Consider the following 23,146-nt stretch of genomic DNA (forward strand, 5'->3'; position numbering starts at 1 on the left):
GCATCCTGCAAAGTGAGTACTGCCCAGATAGAACCTTCCACTTCTTTGGGTAGAATTCGATTGCAAAGAGAACTGTGGGGTGAGAAAGGAAGACTGGGACCCAAGGGGCCAAACTAGGTGACAATAACTGCTGTCATAAATGGTGACAATGACAATACCTGCTGAGCCCAAATCACCCTTTGGACCCAGTGAAGCTCAGAAGTTGCTTCCAGTGCAGGAGTAGTTAAGCTCAACTCTTATTCACAATATCCAGTTATTTGGCTGGGTGTGATGGCTCACACCCACACTCCTAGCACTTTGGGAGGCCAAGGTAGGTGGATTGCCTGAGTTCAGGAGTTCGAGACCAGCCTGGGCAACATGGCAAAACCCCGTCTCTACTAAAAATACACAAAATTAGCCGGGCGTGATGGCAGGCACCTGTAATCCCAGCTACTTGGGAGGCTGAGGCACAAGAATCGCTTGAACCCAGGAGGCGGAGGTTGCAGTGATCCAAGATCATGCCATTGCACTCCAGCCTGGGTGACAAGAGTGAGACTTCATCTCAAAATAAATAAATAAATAAATAGCAAAACAATCCAGTTATTCCTCAAATATTTGTGAGCATCTCTTAATGTTTCAGTTACTATTGTGACATGAGAAAAAGTGTTTGTATATGTAAATAGAAAAACAAAAGTAATTTGGAAGCAATTACTTCTGTCATTTTGAAACTACCTTCTTCCCATATTAAGTCCATATTATGACAATTCAAAAATATTCAAACTTCAGAAGATATTACCTGTGAAAGGAATAAGTATTTAAAAATGTATTTTAGAGGGCCTTTTAGAAATCTGGTCCATGGACACAATCTAACATCATGCAGTTGCCTTTAAAAGGAATATCCTAATGTTCTTGTTTGTTTTCTTTTTCCTCTCAAAGTGTTCTGTTGAAAATAACCCAACATTTGTCATTTTACTTTTGATATTACTTACTTATACATCCCTTTTGAAGCAGTACCCACCCACATAGTAATTGAGACTATCTTGTGTTTTGAAAAAAAAGTGAGACAGTTTGACTTTGATAGTTTTAAGTAAAACAACAATAACAACAACAACAACACGCTCCAAGTTAGACTCAGATGAAATCCTTTGATCTTAGGTATTTTATAAGGAAACTGGAAAAAATAATATAACAAATTTCTATTTTGCTTTGTAAAACTTTAATGATTCATAACACAAGGAGAATCCGGTAAGCTAAGGAGTATTTTTCAGTTGTTTATCTTGCTAATGAGTTTTTGATATGAGTTATTTCTTTGCAGTAAGGTGGAATGGATGGGTGATGAGGCTGAGCTGAAAAGTTAAATCTCATAATGGACATTTGCATGCTTTAAGGAAGGAAAGCTCTCGAAGCATGATTATGGCCAAGATGAGACCGATGACATGTTTGTCTCCTAAATGTGAAGCTGGCAATCTCGATGGTTTGTCTGGTATGCAGGTGCCTGGTAGATAAGTTAGGGTGAGCATCATTCATGGTGTGTGGTCCATTGCAGGCCTTCACCACAGGGATAACAGAAGGGAAGTGAGGAATCAGGGAATCAGGGATGGGTGTGAACTGCGGCATTGCTTTGGGAGTCTCTAGATGTGATCAGTTGCACATGCACTGTTCTCCTTGTCATCATGCCTAGATCTACTGTCCTGTGGTTGAAGCCTGCAGCCCTCTCCCAAGTTATTGGCACTGGGCTTCCTGACTTTTCACTGTCTAATGAGACAGTGGAATTCTACCTGCAGCCCCTCTGCTGGCCAGGTTTATCTCTCCTCGGTCTTCCCAGCTGGTGATTTGGTTTCTCAGTGCTGTTTTGGTTGCACTTTTGTGGATAACTCAAGCTGGTCCTTAGCCACTCCTTGAACCAGAAACCTCCTTTTACTTTCTTATGTAGTTCTTCCCTTCCTGTTTTTGTATCCTAAAACTAGTCCAGCGACCAGCCCATCGTAGTAGAAGTGTTGGTGTTCTTCCTATAAGGAGTTTTAAACATCTCTTGGAGAGTGGGTTAGCCACCATAAATTGTTTTGGGACTGAAGATTCAGACACCACCTTCCCCAAATGCTATCTAGAGATGCTTTAATTTCATTTCAGTTGGTTATTGCATCCCTGATATTTTGAAACTGTTGTGAGTAGAAAACATTCTGATTTATGAACAATCTGCTTTTCACTATGAAATCAATGGGATTGTAATTATTCCTGTGCTTTGTCATAGAGAAGTTGCATACATGCATCAGATATTGTGTGGTCTTGTGCAGTTTTTCTCAGATTGAGTTTTTGGCTCCTCGTGTGCAGGCCTTCTAAAATCACAATGTCCCTGAGTTGGGAAGGAACATCAGGGGCCATCTGGTTCATTATCCTCCCCACCACCGCCTCCCACGCCCCACATTTCTGGCTGCCTACCAGCCTATGGTCCCTCCCCAATGCTACCTGGCCAGCTCTCAGCCTCGGGAGGCCACCTGCTCGTGTTTGACCTGGGTTAAACAGGTTAAAACAGTTCCTTCACCTTAATATAACTCATCTGCTCTCCTGCGTGCTCACTCCTTGGGTGAGAGCTGCCCTCTGCAACCTCATAACGGAAAATGACTTGACTTCTGTCACCTCGTCCTCCTTCCCACTGAAAGAATCTGGTCTTTTCTAGCTCTCTATTATTTTTACAGCCAGATTAGGTTGATTGTGGCTCACAACTGTAAAAATCCCAGCACCTTAGGAGGCAGAGGTGGGCAAAGCTCTTGAGCCTCAGAAGTTTGAGACCAACTTGGGCAACATGGGGAAATCTCTGCAAAAATACAGGAAAAAAAAATAGCTGGGTATGGTAGCACACACCTGTAGTCCCAGCTACTTGGGAGGCTGAGGTGGGAGGATTTCTTGAGCCTGGGAGGTCAAAGCTGCAGTGAGCCTTATCACTCCAGTGCACTCCAGCCTGGGCAACAGCAAGACCTTGTCTCAAAAGAAAAAAAAAAAAATTGAAAAATAAGAAAAACCAGGTTAAACATTCCTAAGTCATTCTTTTTGTGACTTTTGCCTGTTTATTAACTATCCTGGGCTACTTAAAATGAATTTTTGAGTTATGAATACATTTAGATGGTTTTAAATTCAAAGAAGTCTCTTTTTTCTCAGTCACTTCCATCCCTAGCTAAACAGTTCTTGTCCCCAGAGTCAGGCAGTGTCACCAGTTTCTTGTGTCCATGCAGTTTGCTTTACGCATTTATGTAAGCAAATATTCGTACACACACACACACACACCCTTTCTATCTTATGGAAAGGCTGGCATATCCTCCAGAATGTTCTCTCTAGTCTATGAGTCTGTCTTTAATTTTTAAACCTGTACATACAGAACACCATCATTCTTTCTTAAGGTTACATAGTGTTCTACAGTATGGAATTTGTCTTATTTACTTAAAGCAAAACCCCAACCTCCCTCTTTAATTGTGCCCCCTGGGTTTGTGCATAATGCTGTCCCAGGGCGGAGTATGATGACATTCTTGCTCTGGGCTTCTGGTAACACAGGTGGTTTATACTGTCATATTGTTGAGTCGTAATTAATTAGAGGTAAAATCAAACCCCACAGATTTCTTCCCCTGCTCTTGACGTTCTCAATGTCATGTTTCTTGCATCCTGTGTTGTTTCGGGCATCCGAGTGTACGCACCACTATAAAACCCCATCCTATGGGACTTGGCCTGCCACCCAGTCTGATGAGATCTTTCAGGATTCTAATTTAGTCATCTGACATTTTATCCAGTTGTGTAGATCAGCTACAGATTGGATTAGCCTGCCATCAGTATCCTCATCCAGATTTTCCTGGCTCAGAATGTTGCACAGAATGCAGCTAATAATAGAGCCCCATGACATAACCCTCTGACACTTTCCTGGAGTTTTCTGATTACACTTTGCCTTTTTTTTTTTTCCAGGCTGGAGTGCAGTGGCGTGATCTCAGCTCACTGCAACCTCCACCTCCTGGGTTCAAGCAATTCTCCCGCCTCAGCTTCCAAGTAGCTGGGACTACAGGCACATGCCACTGTATCGGCTACTTTTTTTTGTATTTTTATTATTATTTTGAGAAGGAGGCTCGCTCTGTCACCCAGACTGGAGGGCAGTGGTGTGGTCTCAGCTCACTGACATGGCCGCCTCCTGGGTTCATGCAATTCTCCTGCCTCAGCCTCCCGAGTAGCTGGGATTACAGGCACATGCCACCACCCCTGACTCATTTGTTTTGTATTTTTTAGTAGAGATGGGGTTTCGCCATTTTGCCCAGGCTAGTCTGTAACTCCTGACCTCAGGTGATCCGCCCAGCTCAGCCTCCCAAAGTGCTGGGATTACTGGCGTGAACCATTGCAATCGGCTGGATGATTACACTCTGGATAAGAGTTAGCAGCTGGGCGCAATATCCCACCCAGTCTTACCATTAGTTCATCTTCACATGATCATCTTGTCTAGAAGAAATAGGAGTGTACTACTGGTGTTGCTGGCTGGTTGGCTGAAGTCTGCGTACCCTATCCAGACAGCATATCTGGAGCTAGTAACCTTATCAAAAAAGGAAATAAGTTTGTCTGCATGTCTTATTCTTAGTGAACTTTAGCTGTAGATTATTCTTCTTTTCTAAATGCTCACAAACTATTTAGTAATTCTCTCTACAACTTTGGTTTGGATTGATGTCATGTATTCACTTCCCCTACAATTATTTGGGTGCCCAGCTCTTTGCCGGAGTCTAGGAAGTCCGTGTTGAACAGGGTGAGGGATTGCTCTGTGGCTCTCTGGCCAGGAACAGTTGCACATATCCTTTATCCTTGTCATTCCCTGTGATCTGCCCTGCCTCTGCCCTCCAAGAGCTCCATCTCCAGGTGTGACGGCTAATTTTCAAAGCAATGACAGTAAAGGGCAAGAAGAGAGCTATAGGGTACTGTGGGGCTTGTTGGAGGAAAACTTAACTAGTCCAGGAGCCCTGGAAAGACTTCAGATAATGTGATACTTAGGCTGATCCCTAAAGGACAAGTAGGAGATCTGAGCAAAATTAGCAAATTGGTGGTTCTGGTAGAGGAAAAAAACTATCATACGCTCCGTCTGTGTAATTTATAGAATCATTTCTTTCTGAGTTGGGACATTTTCCCATCTCTGATCTTTCTAATTCCTCTGAGATGACCAGCAGTTTCTCTCAGTCATTGCAGAATGTGACAGATGGCAGAACCAGTTGTAGAGCTTGGATATCGGGCCATCCTGGTTCATCGATATTTCAGAGCCTTGGTTCTCCTAGTCACTTTCTTCCAGTGGCCAGTAAATGTTAGTGCAGGGGGCATCAAACTGTAGCTCAAGAGTGAATACTTATTTAGCAAGAACATCATAGCTACCCAGGAATGAGAAATAGTTATCTGATGAGGATTGGGCTAGTAGAAAATAAGGTATTGGTAGGAAAGAACCAAGAACTTATCTGTAAATGCATGGCTGAAGCATTTGGGAACATCCAGAGTTCCAGTGGAGGTGATCCACAGGAGGCAGGGTTGGGATTTGATTGCTGTCCGCAGAGGGGCAACCTTGTCAGTTCTGTGGCACTGTCAGGACAGAGCCTGGGAATGGAAGGGGAATGGCAGCCTAGAGCATAGTAAATAGAAGCCCAGAGAGGATTCTGTTTGGCAGTGCCCTTCGAAGGCCTGTCCAGGGTCCAGGAACTCCAGCACCCGGGAGCCAGCAGCAGGAAGTCTCCCTGTTCGCGGAGATGGGCACAGCATGTGTTTGAATAATCAAGCTCAGCCCTCGTTCTGAGTGCGTGCTCCCATGCAGCCTGCTGATTGGTTATAATTTGCTTACAGAGTGAAAATGCTAGTCATTGGTCCTGAGTCCTCAGATCCATAGAACAGACCATTTTCTCATTTTAAAATTCACAACTCGGGCCGGGCGCGGTGGCTCAAGCCTGTAATCCCAGCACTTTGGGAGGCCGAGAGGGCGGATCGCGAGGTCAGGAGATCGAGACCATCCTGGCTAACACAGTGAAACCCCGTCTCTACTAAAAATACAAAAACTAGCCGGGCGAGGTGGCGGGCGCCTGTAGTCCCAGCTACTCGGGAGGCTGAGGCAGGAGAATGGCGTAAACCCGGGAGGCGGAGCTTGCAGTGAGCTGAGATCCGGCCACTGCACTCCAGTCCGGGCGACAGAGCGAGACTCCGCCTCAAAAAAAAAAAAAAAAATTCACAACTCGTTGCTTATCTTGTGTTTCTTAAGAGTTTTATTCAGGTCAGGTGTGGTGGCTCACACCTATAATCTCAGCACTTTGGGAGGCTGAGGCGGGTAGATCATTTGAGGCCAGGAGTTGAGACCAGCCTGGCCAACATGGTGAAACCCCATCTCTACTAAAAATACAAAAATTACCTGGGCGTGGTGGCACAGGCCTGTAATCTCAGCTACTTGGGAGGCTGAGGCACAAGAACCGCATGACCCCGGGAGGCAGAGGTTGCAGTGAATTGAGCTCATGCCACCGCACTCCAGCCTGGGCAACAGAGGGAGACTCTTGTCTCAAACAAAAAGGGTGGGGGGAGGAGAGGACTTGATTCTTGTGTGTCTTTAAGATGCTTGAAGCGATTCTGAGCCTACTCATATCTTGAGATCCAGATATGAAGTGACAGAACTTACCCCACTAATGCCTTCTCGGGGGCCCTTGGCAGCTCCTACCTTGTGAAATCTAGACCTCTTCTAGTTCAAACTACACTTCCCATCCAGAAACCCACACTTGACTTTAAGGAGAGAGGTCAGGGTTATGACTGCCATGAAAAAAAATCTAGAATTTTAGATCCTGAGCTATAATTCTTGGCTTTCAACAGAGTGCCATTGTTTATATGATCATTTTTAGAACTATAAACACCAGATAATGCTTGTCTTTGTCATCTTGGTGGAATTTAAAAATGTTTCCTGTCTTATGATTTAGAGATTCAGAACAAAAGAACCATTGATAAGTGGATTCTTTGAAGACCTTTTTATGGGAGTTTTACCAGCTATTCTGGTAAAAGGAGAGTTTTTAATTAGTGGAAGAGAGTGACTGTGTCCTTTAAGCTGGAACTCTTGCCCGCTTATTTATATCATGGACCCTGCTCAGTGACAGCCTCCTCCCCTCCCCATAATCATGGAATTACTGCAGATTCTTGGCATGTGAAGATCTAACATTTTTAATTGAGAGTCACTCTAAAAATCTGTCCACACATGGAAGAATTTGCATTTTGACTGAGATGCACACTTGAGTCATGGTAGATGTGAGGCTCCTGGGGGTGACCATGCCCATGACTATGAAACTGATCCCAGCCTCCACGCACAAGTAACCCTCAACCTGCCACACCCCATAAACCCACCTGCTTACCTGCCTCTTCTTCAGTGATGCCTTTTATGGGCGAAATGACGGTGGAATACTGATACCTGCCAAGAACTCGGGGAAAGCACCTCAAGTGCTGTGGCCCTGCTCTGTTCACAAGTCGGAGACGGAGGCATCAGATGTCATTGAAAGAAAGAAATGTCATGCCAGCACTTTTAAGGCATGGATCAAAATACCCCTTCACACGTGTGTGGTTCAGTGCAAGCCATGTGCAATCAGCACTGGAATGGACAGAAACCCATTTGGGGCCTGAACACAGCGTCTTTGGCTTTGGTCTCCTGCAGCGGGAGGGTGTGGTCACGGCTCTCTGCCAGCCCCTCACTGGACAGATGTCCTTGTTAGAAGGCCTCCTTCTTCCATATGCATCGCCGTTGGCTTCTCCCACAGAGCATCCTTGGGGCCTGATGGATCGCCACAGGGCCCCCAGAGGGAGTTTTCTAGATGGCCGGCCACTACCGTTCCTTCAGCTGTTCTCCTTTAACTGAATTTCCGTTTCTTTTTCCTATCAGCTCTTCCTCTCCGAAGATCTTCCAGTTCTCTTACAGGAACTGGGAGCCTTTATTGGGATTTTCTGTCTCCTTGCTTCCTGACTACTCTACCTGGTAATGCTGTGCAAGATTTGCAACCTCGTTAGGATGCTGGCCTGTGCTGGACCCATCAGAGACTCCCAGATCTTTGTCACACTCTATCAAGCCACTTTCCCTACTGTTTATTTGCACAATGATTTTTAAAATGTCTTTGCAAGAATATATTTCTGCACTACTCAGTATTTGCTTTATTAGGTTTCATATTAAGTGCCTATTACCAGTCTTCAATATTGCAGGTGAAATATTGATGTTAGAGCGTGTGGTTATAGTGAAGCCTGTGTCATTTCCAGACAGTCATTCCCTGTGTCACTATAACTACTTCAGTGGAGTGACACCGTAGCTGAATTCCAGTGTTCTCAATTGTTCTCAATTCCATAGTGTTCTCATGTGTTCTCGGTTATAATTGGGTGAAGTGTAGGGGTCCCTCCCCTTCTTCTTTTCCTGCCTTCTTTCTTTCCTTTCACAAGGGGTTATTCAAATCCTGCTGCACTCTTGAGTTGTGTTAGTGCCCTTAGAGTGAAGTTTTGCTGTAGAACTTTCTGGATTATGGAATTATTCTCTATCTGCACTGTCCAGTACAGTGCCTGCTGGGAATGGGTGGAGATTGAGTACTCAAAATGTAGCTAGTGTGACCAAGGAATGGAATTTTAGTTTTAATTAATTTTAATTACATTTAAACAGCCTCACATGGCTAGTGGATACTTTATTGGACAGTGCAGCCTCAGGGTCTAGTTGAGGAAATAAGATTTAACCTGTGAGAGAGAAGAAAAAAAAGACCGTACTGCCTCGTTACTTAAGTGCCAGAATACGTGGTTGGTCTGAAGGCAGTCACGAGCCAGGCCTCCCACACTGGGTCTATTTCTGATCTCTCGGTACTGAGCTCTGGTTTCTGACTTCTGACTGCCCTGCTGGCCCACTGGGAAGACAACCTCAAATCCAAGAAACCCCTATTCCTTTATTTCCCTTAGCCTAAGTCCCACCACTCCTCTTTATTTTCTACCAGCTATTAGCAGCAGCCCTCACTAATAAGAAAACTGCAAACTTGAGCACATTCCTTTTCTCTGGCCCTGTAAAACCAGTCTGTCACCCAGCCACATTCTTCCCCCAGCAGGAGCATTGGAACCAGTCCCCTGTCCTCCATGCTTATCTGCCAGATGGTGGAGAAGACCATGTAATTAGCATCCCTGTCCTCTCCCTTTCACATGCCTTCTGTGCTGTCATCCAGGGTGATGGCACCCCGAGCCACCACTTACCTGGTTACTGTGTTTGCCCTGCATCTTGCAGAGGATGGAGCCAGGTGCAGGCCACACTCACTTCTTGCAGCTGCCCTCTGCTTCCCTGGCACACCAGCTCCTCCAAGGACATCAACTTTCTCTTTTCTCTTTCCTCCTCTTTCCTCGTTCTTGGAGGCCTGGCCCAAGCAGTCAGTCATCTGTAGCTTCCTCCAACTTCCCCACCTTTCTCCCTCTCCCCACCCCTTGTACCTCTCCCCACCCCCTTGGGGCTGACTGAGGAACTTTCTTCCTTCTCCAAGTTCCTGAAGAGTATTACTCATCACATTATTGAACGTATCTCTTATGTGGTTACTCTCCTTATACATAATAGAAAGTAAATCTTGCAGGCTTGAGCTCTGTGTGAGTCATTATTCCTCGTATGTTTTCAGCACAGAGCAGGCACTTGGGGTTGAGTCACTGTGTGGACTCACGCAGAGCGTTGGGGAATGGATGTTGGATGGGCAGGTACCAACTGGAAGAAAAGAATTGGGTCCCTGTGCAGAGCACAGGCTGTTCTTACAGCAGCAGTGAAGCTGCTCGTGGTGAGCCTTCAGCGGCAGGCCAGGCAGTTTTAATTAGATTCATTTGTTCCTAGGGAGGTCTCACCAGAGCAGTGGAGAGGGACATTTTAAAAAGACTGGACTAACGTGGTAGCAAGCGAATTTGGATGCAGAGACGCTGCCTCACACCACCAGCAGCTATACAGAGCATGGCACATAATAGCTACTCAGTAGATTCTGAAAGAATGAACAAATGAGCTTAAGCCAACTGGTGTTGGACCATCCTGCCATTAGCGATAACATGCATTGAGGCTGTGGAGTAGAGAACAGGGGTGAATTTAGTTATTTCAGTGGCACATGTAAGTATCTCAGCATCTCTTGATTGTCATTCTTTTTGGATTTTTTAAAATTTTATACTTATAAATGATCGTGTATTTTAAGTTTTCTGAAGTAGCCTTGGTTTCACATTTTGACTGTATTTATTATGGTATCAGGTTCCATATTTCTTTAAAGGGATACTGCTGCTGCACTTATATTGAACAAGTCACCAAGCTCTGTTAATTTTGCCTGAAAAATGCCACTGCTTTGACATGATAGAAAACACAGGCAATAGTCTTTATTTCTCACTCCTGTTTTTTTCTTATTTTGAAGGATCACCCTAATACATAGGAAAATCTTGACTTAGCAGAGAGATAAATGAGACTCTAATTATCGCATTGGGTTTTTCACAATGTATGTCAGTTATCTGTTGCTACATAACAAATTAGTTTTAGAGTTGGCAGCTTATAAAGCAACAAATGTTTATTATCTCACAGTTTCTGTGGGTCAAGAAATCAAAAGTGGCTTAACTGGGTGGTTCTGACATGTGCCTTTGCACAGTGACTGGCATGTAGCCGGCAAGGATCTCTTATGAGCCTGAGTCAGGATGTCAACCGAGGCTGCTGTCATCTGAAGGCTTGACTGGAACAGAAGGACCCATTTCTAAAATGAGTCACTCACATGGCTGGAGGCAAGAGGCCTCAGTTCCTTATCACAGAGATTTCTCCTTGGGGCTGACTGAGTGTCTGCACATCATAGCAGCAGCCGGCGTTCCCCAGAGTGAATGATCCAAAAGAGAGGAGGAAGCCTGATGTCTTTATGACCTAATCTCCAAAGCCACACACTGTCACCTCTTCCATATTTTATTAGAAAGGAGTCACTAAATCAGATACCCATGGGAAATGTCCCACCTCATGAAAGAAATACTGAGAATTTGTGGACCTGTTTCATAAACACACAGCATCATTTCTTGAAGGTAGAGTCACCCTTGAGCATTTAAATTAGAGTTCTGCTCTAGAAGTCTATCCCTGTCTTTTTTTCCCATTTATTAACCCTTTTTCTACTTGGCATAATAGCAGCCACTACCTAGTAAGAGTTAAGAGATTTAGGTTGCACAGAATCCCGCAGTCTTTTCAGAAACTCATATCCTTGGGGCGTCTGCTTGTTTACAGCATTGTAGGACTGAGACGTGACCACGTATTATGTGTTGGGCTGCCAGTGGTGATCAGAGATGCCAGTGAGTAGTCCGGTGAATTAGGGCTGTTTGCCTCTGTTGGTGTCATCTGAGTTTGAACTGGACGTGCAGTCCTGGTGGGCTGCTTTCATTTCCACCCTAGGTCTTTGTTCTCACCACTCACGTCTTATGCCTCTGTTCCACCGCTGTAAGAGGGAGCTGTGCACACACCTCACCTCTGCCATTGACTGTAAGCTCCTGAGAGAGAGAGAATGTGTCTAGTTCAGTTTTGTGGCCCTCCTTTTTGCTGGCACAGTACATTGAACATAGTATCATTCTGCATTTTTGTTGAGTGTATAATTAGATGGTCAATGTGGAGAACTCAGGAATTTTAGGAGGGGGTGGCAGCAGTATAAGGTTATGGGACCCAACCTGAAGAGAGGGAAAGGTGTAGTGGGCAGGCGTTGGTGTGAGGAGGGAGAAGGTGAAGAGGATGCAACCTGGCAGGAGTTGGTAGTGACAGGAAGGTGTGTGGGGCGGGGAGGTGATAGGACAGTGTGTGAGTTTTTGTTTCTGTTTTTTTTTTTTAATGCAGGCAGGGGAGGGATGAGTAGGCAGAGCATCGAGGATTTTTAGGACAGTGGAAATACTCTGTATGATACTATAATGGTGGATACATGTCATTATACATTTGTCCAAACTAACGGAGTGTACAACACCAGGAGTGAACCCTAAGGTAAACGATGGGCCTTGGGTGATTTTGATGTGTGAATTGTAACAGGGGTACTACTCTGGTGCAGGATGTTGACCATGGGGGAGGCTGTGTGTTGCGGTAGGGGATACGTAGGAAATCTCTGTGCCTTCTGTTTGATTTTGCTGTGACCCTAAAACTGCTCTAAAAAGAGTAGTCTTAAAAATGCATGAAATAGGATCCTATCTCAGGACTGCGGCAAGAGCAGGTAGGAATGGAAAGAGCGACTGTGGCTGCTGTGTAGCAGGCACACGATGGGCACGGTCCATATGCTGGCTTAGTTATTTTTTTAAACAACTAAATTTAAGCAATGTATATATAACTTACATATTTATGTGATCCAAAAAAATGTTGGTCATCTGTTTTAATCCAGAGAGTGTTTACCCTAAGCCTGCAAGTGTGATGGGTAATAGCTAGAACTAGAAAAGTACTTTAGAATATGGAAGGTAAATACATGAATTAATTTAGGTAAGAGTGACTGAACTGTGGAAGTCCCTGACTTAGAACTTGTTGTCCGCTTGGACAGCTGGTGTAAGTGATCCTGAGGTCACAGTGGCTCCCTTTGCAGGAAGAACACTATTTTCCAGCTCAGATATCATCTTTTTAGGAGAGTACCTGCCACTGTGGAAAATAAAGATAAAGGATAACAAGTTACCTCCTTAAGACACAGTCATAGGAGAAATGGTAAATTCCAGTATCTTGAGTTTTGAGTTGGAACTTGAAATTTATTTTACCACAAGAGCACTGTTGATGGGTTATGTATTTTATAGGCTTTGTGGGTGGCCGTGGGAATCTAGTAACTGCTTATGCATAGTTTATATGAGTAGGCCTGCTGAATTTCCAGATGACACTCTTGCAACTGAATCTTCAGGTTACCACCTGTTTCTCAGTTTGGACACTATTTATTCGTGTGTTGCTGTCACTTATGGCTTGGGCATCTTATCTTGTTTTGTGTCTTGATGAAGAATTAGAAAATTCAGTGTAAAAGAAAAACGTATGTAAAGCTTATAGAATCACCCCTGTTACACAATAACAATGCAGAACAATAGATTAATAACAGGAAGAGACGCTGAAAGTTCTCTTCAGTCTAGTTTCTACTCTGCTGTTTCTTCTCTGCATTGTACAATCTATGAATAATATTTTCATTGTCTAAGCAAAGCCACCTTAGCTAAATATTTAATTCTACTGGAGTCATAAACAGGGTTCAAGATATCACATAGATTTTATGAAAGTAATAAAATGCTTCAGAAAATACAGTGGCTCAGCCTGGGGCCACTGCATCTGATGATTTGGTTACACACCTTGTCATGTGCTTCCTAACAGAATGACGATGGCTGCTTATCTGTGTTTAAGCTTGTCATTTTGAGGAAACAAAGATAAGACATTTTTGCTGTGTCTCTAAAATGCATGTGTAAACTGTTTTATAGAGTAATGCTTCAGAGAGGAGTAAAATTTCCTGCAACAGGTGCTTGTAAACAGTGATTGCTCAGTAAAGGCCACCTCCCAGCTGTTGCCTACATGTTACATAAGAGAACCCCTTCACGTCTTCCATATTTGCAGCTCTGTACCTTTGTGAGTCACCTAAAAAATAACTCATAGGGTTGTTCATCTTTCTTTCTTTCTTTTTTCTTTGAGACAGGGTCTCACTCTGTCGCCCAGGCTGGAGTGCGATGGTGCAGTCTCGGCTCACTGCAACCTCCGCCTCCCTGGTTCAAGTGATTCTCCTGCCTCAGCCTCCTGAGTAGCTGGGACTACTGGCATGCATCACCACGTCCAGCTAATTTTATGTATTTTGTAGAGACAGGGTTTTCACCATGTTGGTCAAGCTGGTCTTGAACTCCTGACCTCAAGGGATCCACCCATCTTGGCCTCCTAAAGTGCTGGGATTACAGGCATGAGCCACTGCGCCCGGCAGATTTGTTTTTCTTATGACAAAATCAATCCTGGATGTGTCGTTAACAGTGAAGTTAAAATTTTTCTTTTGTTTTCCTTAATATTTCCTTTTTTTTCAAACAAAAGTCTGGTTTCTAAACAAAAATATTTAATGATTCAAAAGAAAAGATTCCAAATAAGCCCAAAGAAATGATTCATTTTACAGAGGTAATTACTATTAACATCAGCCTTTCCAGGTCTTTTTCTATGCAGCTATATCATTGACATTTTTTTAAAAATGAGATTACATTGTACTCGAGGGTAGACTGCTATAACAACTTTTGGTTTTGGATGGGAAAAAACAGAAAAAGTCTTATCTCCAGCTCATTTCTGGGGAGGGTCAGCAGGTGGGGGGTGCTTGGCTCTACTCCCTTCATATGGTTTTTGCTTCTTTATCTCCAAGATCTTCCCCATTTCACGGAGAGACATTAATGAGAATGAAGGCTGCTGAATGGGAGGGGCTTATGGGGCCAGTTTGGAAGAGGCCTCATCACTTTTGGCCACGTTCCATTGTCCAGAACTTAGTCACATGACTGCACTTAACTGCAAGGAAGGCTGGGAAATGTAGTCAAGTTGCGTGTCCAGGTAGAAAAGGGACCCTTTTCTGTGGAACAACTAGCATGTTTGTAACTCAATTGTATAAACCATTTTGAAACTTTTTTTTTTTAAAAAAACCTATTTCAAGCACATTTTTATATGATGAATCTGCTCACCTCTCCATTTGTAACCTATTAAAAGCTCTTGCCAGAATCTCTGCCCAATTGTTCTCCTTCCTTCTGCCCTGTTCCTTCACAGCAGCCACAGTGGTTCTTTCAAAGACTGAAGCTACATTTTGTCACTTGTCTGCTTAAAACTTTACAGTGCTTCCTCCCACAGTGGTCGGGATAATGTTCACCCTCTCCTGAGGCTGGCCTCTGTGGTCCTTGACCCCACCAGGTCCCACGCTGCCCTACATGGACTCTGCCATCCTTCCCCAGCATCGCACCGTCACACAGGGCTTGCTGTCAGCCCTTCCTGCAATTCCCAGCCCGGCCACACCACTCGGCCTCCTTCCTTCAGGCTTCAGCTCTGGTGCCTTTTCACCAAAGAAGCCTTTCCTGATCACTCAGCCATAAATGTTCCTCTCCCCAGTTACTTTTTCCCTCTCCCTCTACTCAGTTACTTTTGTTTAACTGTCATATTGTCTTTGGAGTACTTGCCAGCATCAGAAATTTTGCTTGCTGTTTGCATTACGTATTTTTAGTCTGTGTTCCGCCTACTAGATGGTGGGTTGCTTGAGGCAGGAACTCTGTCTTGTTTACATCTCAATCTCCAGATAATGTGTCTGGCACATGATGGGTACTCAGTAAATACTTGTGGAATAAAGAAATGTCATTACAGGTTCTCTATGCATTAACATTTTTTAGAAATGGGATGTTGCTGTCGGGCACAGTGGCTCACGCCTGTAATCCCAGCACTTTGGGAGGTTGAGGTGAGCAGATCACCTGAGGTCAGGAGTTCAGCCTGGGCAACATGGTGAAACCCCATTTCTACTAAAAATACAAAAACTAGCGGGGCGTGGTGGCGTGCGCTTGTAATCTCAGCTACTCGGGAGGCTGAAGCAGAAGAATCGCTTGAATCTGGGAGCCAGAGGTTGTAGTGAGTTGAGATCCAGCCACTGCACTCCAGCCTGGGTGACAGTGTGAGACTCTGCCTCGAAAAAAAAAAACAAAAAAGAAAAAAAAAAAGAAATAGGATGTTGCTCTGTTGCCCAGGCTAGACTGCAACAGCTATCCACAGGTGTGATCATAGCACACGGCAGCCTTGAGCTCCTGGACTCACGTGATCCTCCTGCTTCAGCCCCTCCCCGAGTAGCTGGTACTATAGGTACTTCAGGTTTTGATGCATGTGTAAAAAATACTCTAGCAATGACATCATTTGAGCTGAGCAGGCCATGGAGGCATCAGATGATTAGCAGCAGGGTACAACTTGTTGTGAAAACCAGAAGAGAGCCTTGGCCTACATAACATCCTGTGTTAAAGAAAGAACCCTGACTCCCAGCCTGTGAGTGTTCCAGAGATGGGCAGAGCAGTCCTTGCAGCGTTTCAGGGAAGAGAAGAGCAGCTAACCCCTGATGCTTCTGTAAGCACTTTGGGACACCCTTTGCTATAGTAGGGTATTGTTTTAGTTATCCCTGACTTGTCTGGTGTTACTTTATATCCCTTAATCCTCTCATGAAGACTGGCAAACACATTCAGTCCTGCCAACCTTGAAAGCAGGCCATGTTTGAAAGAACATTGGCACAAATGAGTTGAGAACATTATCTTTACCATATTCAAGTTCTTTACCGTATTATGAGGACACTGTGCTTGCCACATGGGCAATCTTGTGTTGGGGATATGTGGTTGGATGGATGGTTGGGTGGATGGAAGACTCCTGGAGCGTGAAGTATCTCAAGGATGTGTGTCCATTGCATGGATGTGTGTTCAATCTATGCAGCTAATTGACAAAGATCCACCATCCTATACCCTCCATGTTTTATTTTTGCCCTGCCATTGTTCTCTTCGACATCATATAATCATTGAGGTTTTCTTGCTCTCACTTAGGTCTTGACTAAACATGTTGGGTAGATGAATTCCATATTACTTCTTTCTTGCTCTGTCAGCCATTGTGTTCTTAGGGACTCCATCCTGAGCCTTTTCTTTTTTTTTTTTGAGACTGAGTCTCACTCTGTCACCCAGGCTGGAGTACAGTGATGTGATCTCGGCTCACTGCATCCTCTGCCTCCCAGGTTCAAGCAATTCTCCTGCCTCAGCCTCCCGAGTAGCTGAGATTACAGGCGCATGCCACCATGGCCAGCTAAATTTTGCATTTTTAGTAGAGACAGGGTTTCACCATGTTGGTCAGGCTGGTCTTGAACTCCTGGCCTCATGATCTGCCCGCCTCAGCTTCCCAAAGTGCTGGGATTACAGGCATGAGCCACCGCACCCAGCCCCTGAGCCATTTTTTCATTCTCATTCTTAGGCTAGGTTTCCTCAGACCTTGGTTATAACTGCCAACTCTACATTGATAACTGCTGAGTGTCTAACTCAGACCAGATGTTTCTCCCCATTTAGTGATACATGTTTTCCATCCGATTGCTTCACAGACACCTTGGACACAGTCCTCTATTTCAATTTATGTTGACAGTTCATGATCCGAACTGGAAACGTGAGTTATCCTGGACTTCTGCCTACCACCTTCTCCTAAGCCATCTCACCTGTCCTAAATGTCATAGCCCTTAACTAGTTCTCTAAGCTGTCATAGGGTCGTATACTGCTGGGCTGCTTGTTGCCTTCGGTAGAGCCTGGAGCATATTCATGTCTGTATTTCAAGGCCCCGGGCATAAGAACTTCTTAGGAAATATTGGAATAAATGATGAAATGATGAATAAATGAACAAATGAACAGTTGATTGATTTCCAAGACACTTTGGGGTGGTTTTCATTTAGAATGGTTTTTATTTCTTTTTACTGGAACTGAGGAATTATTTTTGCTTGTTGATGCCAACATTTTAAAAGCACTATAATTTTGAAATGTTTTACCACATTAAATTCCTTTCTATTGCAGGTCACGTACAAATACGTCAACTTCAGAGGAGAAATTATTTGTTATATGTATGCAAACTTGTGGCACTTGGACATTTATCTAGACGGTTTTACGTGTGTGATTGTATTCTTGGTACAGCTGCAAAATCTAACTTTAAATGGTGGGAGTAATTGATCTTAATGACCTACTTTGAATTAAACTTGTGCTTCATTAACTTGGATGCTGTAAGTTTAGTCTAGGGGCATAGACTTTTAGAGCTGGAATATTGCTTTTTGCACTTCAGTGTAAGGGATAATTGCTTATGTTGAATTGATTTGTTCTGTATCCCAATACTGGACAATAGAAATCAATGACTTTAATATTGGATGAGAGAGTGATTCATTGAAGATCAGTTTTTTAACCTCTTTTTTTGTTTTCCTTCTCACAGGGAGAGTCCCGAATTCTCAGAGTCAAAGTTGTTTCTGGAATTGATCTCGCCAAAAAGGACATCTTTGGAGCCAGGTATGTTGGCTTTGTTTTTATTTCTGTGGATTTCTAAAAAACGACAAGCAGTTTTCAAATTCAGGCACGCATCAAAATCACCTGGGGGACTTCTTAAGCCAAAGTTGGCTGGGCCCCACCTGCCGGGATTCTGATTTCATAAGTGATGCTGGTCCAGCTGGTTCCTTCTGGACTTAGCATCACAACAGTAGTTAACAGACTTGTTTTTCACATGGGCTAATTTCATGAGATTAGCTTCTGGTGTTGTCTTCTTAATACAGTTTGGGACTGTGGCTGTGCTTATTTTAATACTTTAAAAATATTTCTAACTTAGGGAAACATGAAAGTATCATTTTGTTTCTAGGAGAACTGGATATTCTTGACATGTATAATCTGAATTAAGAGATTTGGTGATTTGGGGCGAATGTGGTGATTTCTGTGGCATTTCTAGAAGCACCAGCAGGGAAGCAGCCAGATTTTTCTGTGTGTTGCAGCTTTTTTATTTTCAGTATTGCACTTGATATTCCTGTATCTTTAAATCAGCCCTTTGGTTCCTGTTGGCTCTGAGTGATGTGTTGCATGAAGCTATTGGACTGAGAGCAGGGTGAGGGTGGAGCCACCTGGCACTAGAATTTAACCAGATTTTGGAGACCAAAGATCTTTTGAACTTTAGACTTAGAATGGACATGAGTGATGTTCTAGTCCAACTTTTCCATTTTATGGTTGACAAAGCTGAAATGCAGAAAGATTAAACCACCCGTGTAGGTCACGTGAGCCAGTGATGTTTGAGGACTGATGGGAACACTCCTCCTGCCTCTACCCAGTACATTTTCCTTTGTGGCACGGTGGCCTGAAAATACTGTGGGGTTTAACAATGAAGGGAGGTGACTGGTGAGGAGAGTTCCAGCCGCTGGATTCTCCCTGTCAGTCCCTTGTGCTGTGGCCCTTGGTGACCCCTAGATATCAGTGCTCCTGCCTGACACTGGAGACCCTCTATGGAGGCCCCTTTCTGGCCGGGTGTGGTGGCTCACGCCTGTAATCCCCAGCACTTTGGGAGGCCGAGGTGGGCGGATCATGAGGTCAAGCAATTGAGACCATCCTAGCTAACATGGTGAAACCCTGTCTCTACTAAAAATACCAAAAATTGGCCGGGTGTGGTGGTGGACGCCTGTAGTCCCAGCTACTCAGGAGGCGGGAGAATGGCATGAATCCAGGAGGCAGAGCTTGCAGTGAGCCCAGATTGTGCCACTGCACTCCAGCCTGGGCAACAGAGCGAGACTCTGTCTCAGGAAAAAAAAAAAAAAAGCCCCTCTCTAGCTAGCTAGTTGTTCCATCCTGCACACCCCCACAGAAGCCTTTTGCTGCCATTAGTAAGCGCACCTCTGTTTTCTCATCTGTGATAGATCATGCATGATTGAGTTTTGTCTATTAAAGCAATTGATAAGTTACTAGAATGGCACCAAAAGAAATTAGAAAAAAAATTGTTGCAAATGTCAGTGAAATCTTCTAAAAACCTATTGTACTTAGAAGTGCCTCAAGTGACTAATGGAGGCTTAGGTCTCTGAGTGGTGTCACAAGGAACCTTATGCACGGGGACAGTGACATCAGCCTGTGCTGGTGGTAATGTCAGAGGGAAGCAAATCCTACCTGAAGGTGCTCTCTCGCTTGACCGTGAAGTCACGCTGAGTGGTTCACCATGTGCTTGCATTCATGCAGGAGTAAGCCAGGTCTCTGGGCATGGGCAGAAGCATCCCTGCTTCCCTTCTCTTCCCTTTCAAAGCAACACTTTCAACTGTTTCCATGAGCCTGGGCTGTTCTTACCCAGCTGAAATACTGTTTCCTGAAACTCAAAAATTTGCTATCTACCAAAGCCCACCTTATGCCCTGCCTTTCTGTGACGCCTTTCAAGAAAATTTCAAGAAAAAAAATTTGATATTCCTATATCAAAGCCTGTGTGTCTTTCCTCTCCTAATCCTTCTTAGCTGCCATAGTAGGTGCAGTGTCATTTTAGCATTTGCAGATGCATTACCTGGTGGTTTCTAGTCTTTCTTCCACTTGCCTCTATTACTAGAGAAATGTACTGGGAACAGACATCTTTTTAATATCTTTCTCCTATTACTTAACATATAGAGCACCAAGGAAAAAAAAAACAAAAATTATCTTTTAAAAATGTAAACATTTGCATGCTGACTGGTAGTGGATTGTGCTCTTATGTTAAAAATATATATTCTCACTCTTTCCAATGAAATTTAGAGTGTTGACGTAGGAAGTTGGATTTAGGAAATTTTGGTGATTTCTTTTTAAGCTTGATTGGGTTTTTATTTTGTTTTATCCAAACCTTTTCATTAAAAAAAAAAAAAAAATTGATTCACATTGTGTTTCCAAGCCAGTTAAATAGATTTAAGGTTGAATTTGTAGTGGAATTAGGTTCCAAATCTTAGAAGAGCAAATTTGAACCTTAAATTTTTACTGTTTAGATACTAACAGGCCGGGTCATTTCTAAGGGACATGGTGGAAAGGGATATTTATGATATTAATTAGAAAGATAAATAGTATTGTGGCCAAGTGGACCAAGTGCCAGAAAACGCATCAGAAACTCTGAACCCTGGTTTGGTCTTCATTTTCTTAGATTGATAAGTAGGCACACACATCCCTGCTTTCCTCCCTCCTTTGAAGTGCTGTAGTTCGTCTGAGAGTCTGAGATGGAATTGTCAGGTGACAGTTGGGTTAATGCTATCTTGGCATATCCCTCTGGAGTGGCACTGCTTATTGCCTGAAAGTTTTGCCAGATGACCTGCATTCTCCCTCCATGCTATCTTGGGCAAATCCCTTAAACCCACTCATGCCACCGTATATTATTGTACAGCAAGGATAACAGTTTCTTTGTAACTGGCATGCAGGGAAGAACCCCAAAGTGACTTCTGTTAGCGGCAGCTCTGTTGTGTTTTAAGGTAGCAGTCACAGGGTAGAGGTTTGGTAGTGTCCTTTCTGGCATCCACCATCTCCTTCAGAGCCCTGGGCCACTGGCAGGCTTTTTCTCCAAGTCTCTTCCCTGAGTATTCCCCCGACCTCTGTGCCTGATCAGGCATCTCATTCTCCCTCTGCAGCAAAAAAGGCCGGGTAGGCATTGGAGCCCTTGCTATAGACAGAATAATGGGTGGAAGAGGAAGGGCATTTTCATGAGAGGCATTTCAGAGCATTTAAAGTGGTAGAAATCCTGTAGACACTGATGTGTTTAAAATCAGGGATTTGCATCTCTGGGACTCCAACTCCTTTGTTTCCAAGGGAGGTTCCCTGGGTCACTTGGCCTGAGGTTGGGAAGGGGTGGTGGTTGTGGGGCACAATGTGATGTTTGGGGGTGCGGGATGGTCAGGGGTGGGTGATGGTGGGAGGAGTGGAGCATGACAGCATGACATCTCTCCTTGCCCCTCCGAGATGGTGATGAAAGCTGCCTACAGCTGCAGCTCAGAGGCTGGGGGTTTCTGGGGCCCTCGGTGCGGGGCCTCCCTCCTAGCTGGTGGTGGTCCCCTCACCCTTGAGAGGCCTGTGCCTGAAATGCCCTTGTCCTTTTCAGCCCTCTCTGCCCCAGTCCAGTGCTTAGGATCCAAGATCATTTGCAGCCCCTTCCAGCCAAGTCTCACTTTATTAAAGGAGCCTTTGTTCAGAGCAGATTGGATAACTGAGCTGTGACTCCACTTGAACATCTGAGCAGTTGGCCTATGTGGGAAACGGCAATGGCAGAGAAAGATGCTTCCCTTTGGACTGTACCTTGAGGACAAAAAAGGGCAGTCATATAATCTGTCATCTAAACTGGAACGCTTTTGTCTGGAATGAATGCGACATTGATTGGGACGTCAGGGCGTAAGATGTAAATTGAGACTACAGTCACCCTAGGTCAGAGACATCCAGCCTTTATTATCCATACCATGGGAAAAAAAAAAAATTGAATGTGATTCTTTTGTTTTCCAAAACAGCTTTAAAAAAAATGCTAAGAAAAAGAAAAAGCACCTTTTAAAAAAGCAAGCCTTACGTAAAATGCCACTAAGACATCAAAAGAGAAGTAAAACCCTGCTCAAAGCAAGCCCATGTGGGATGGCCACAGCTCACCCTTGTGTGCCTGCATCCTGTTTCCGTTGCCCCCTTTCCCAAGGATGTACCCTGCCCTAACCTCACTCTGATCCAGTGACTCCTCCAGTGGCTCATCCTATGTTCACCAGCTGGGTCCTCATCTCCTCCGTCACACAGGCTGCCGCTGTGTCCCCCAGCAGACCTCTCCCTGTCTCTGGGGTGCCCACGGCCCCTGGGAGGTGCTGTGCATAGTTCTATCAGTGAGGTTGACTTGTTGTTTTATACTTAGAATTGTTTCTTTCTCCTGAAATTAGATTTTCCTCTTGTGATAACTAGGATTCTATTTTATTTATTTATTTTTATTTTCCAGGACCTATTATAGCACGTAACAGGTCCTCAGGAAGTATTTACCAAACGATTGCATGAAGTGAGCCTGTTCCTCCTCCCTCTCTCCTTCCCTCCCTTTCCCACCCCTTCACTGGAAACTCACATTCACTAAATGTGCCATGAAGTCACTGCCTTTTGCCTTTGCCTGTGTTTTCCCCTCTGCCTGGCATCTGTTCACATCCTTTCTGGCAGCTGCCCTCTCATCTGTCAGGGCCCAGTTTGGGTGGCAACACTCCTTCTGAGGCCCCTGCTGCCCTCATCAGCCCAGCCCAAGAGGACAGAACACTGCGGCCCCCCCCATCATCAGCCCACCCAAGAGGACAGAACACCTCTGCCCCCGCCATCAGCAGCCCACCCAAGAGGACAGAACACCTCTGCCCCCCCATCATCAGCCCAGCCCAAGAGGACAGAACACTGCGGCCCCCTCCCCATCATCAGCCCAGCCCAAGAGGACAGAACACCTCTGCCCCCCCCATCAGCAGCCCACCCAAGAGGACAGAACACTGCGCCCCCCCCATCATCAGCCAGCCCAAGAGGACAGAACACCTCTGCCCCCCCATCAGCAGCCCACCCAAGAGGACAGAACACCTCTGCCCCCCCCATCAGCAGCCCAGCCCAAGAGGACAGAACACTGCGCCCCCCCCCATCATCAGCCCAGCCCAAGAGGACAGAACACCTCTGCCCCCCCATCATCAGCCCAGCCCAAGAGGACAGAACACTGCGCCCCCCCCATCATCAGCCC

At 44.7% G+C, this 23,146-nt stretch overlaps 1 protein-coding gene across 3 annotated transcripts in view; it reads left to right on the forward strand.

The window, feature by feature from the left end:
* The window catches only part of NEDD4L (NEDD4 like E3 ubiquitin protein ligase), a 369,947-nt gene that overhangs the window by 112,187 nt on the left and 234,614 nt on the right, over positions 1-23,146 (forward strand). For all 3 annotated transcript variants that reach the window (XM_033238701.1, XM_033238705.1, XM_033238697.1), the window contains exon 2: positions 17,897-17,970. In XM_033238701.1, coding sequence (XP_033094592.1) covers positions 17,897-17,970 — 74 coding nt within the window. The remainder of the gene's footprint in view (positions 1-17,896; positions 17,971-23,146) is intronic.

This window comes from Trachypithecus francoisi, unplaced genomic scaffold (assembly GCF_009764315.1).
Source record: "Trachypithecus francoisi isolate TF-2019V2 unplaced genomic scaffold, Tfra_2.0 Contig01474, whole genome shotgun sequence".
Classification (NCBI taxonomy): domain Eukaryota; kingdom Metazoa; phylum Chordata; class Mammalia; order Primates; family Cercopithecidae; genus Trachypithecus; species Trachypithecus francoisi.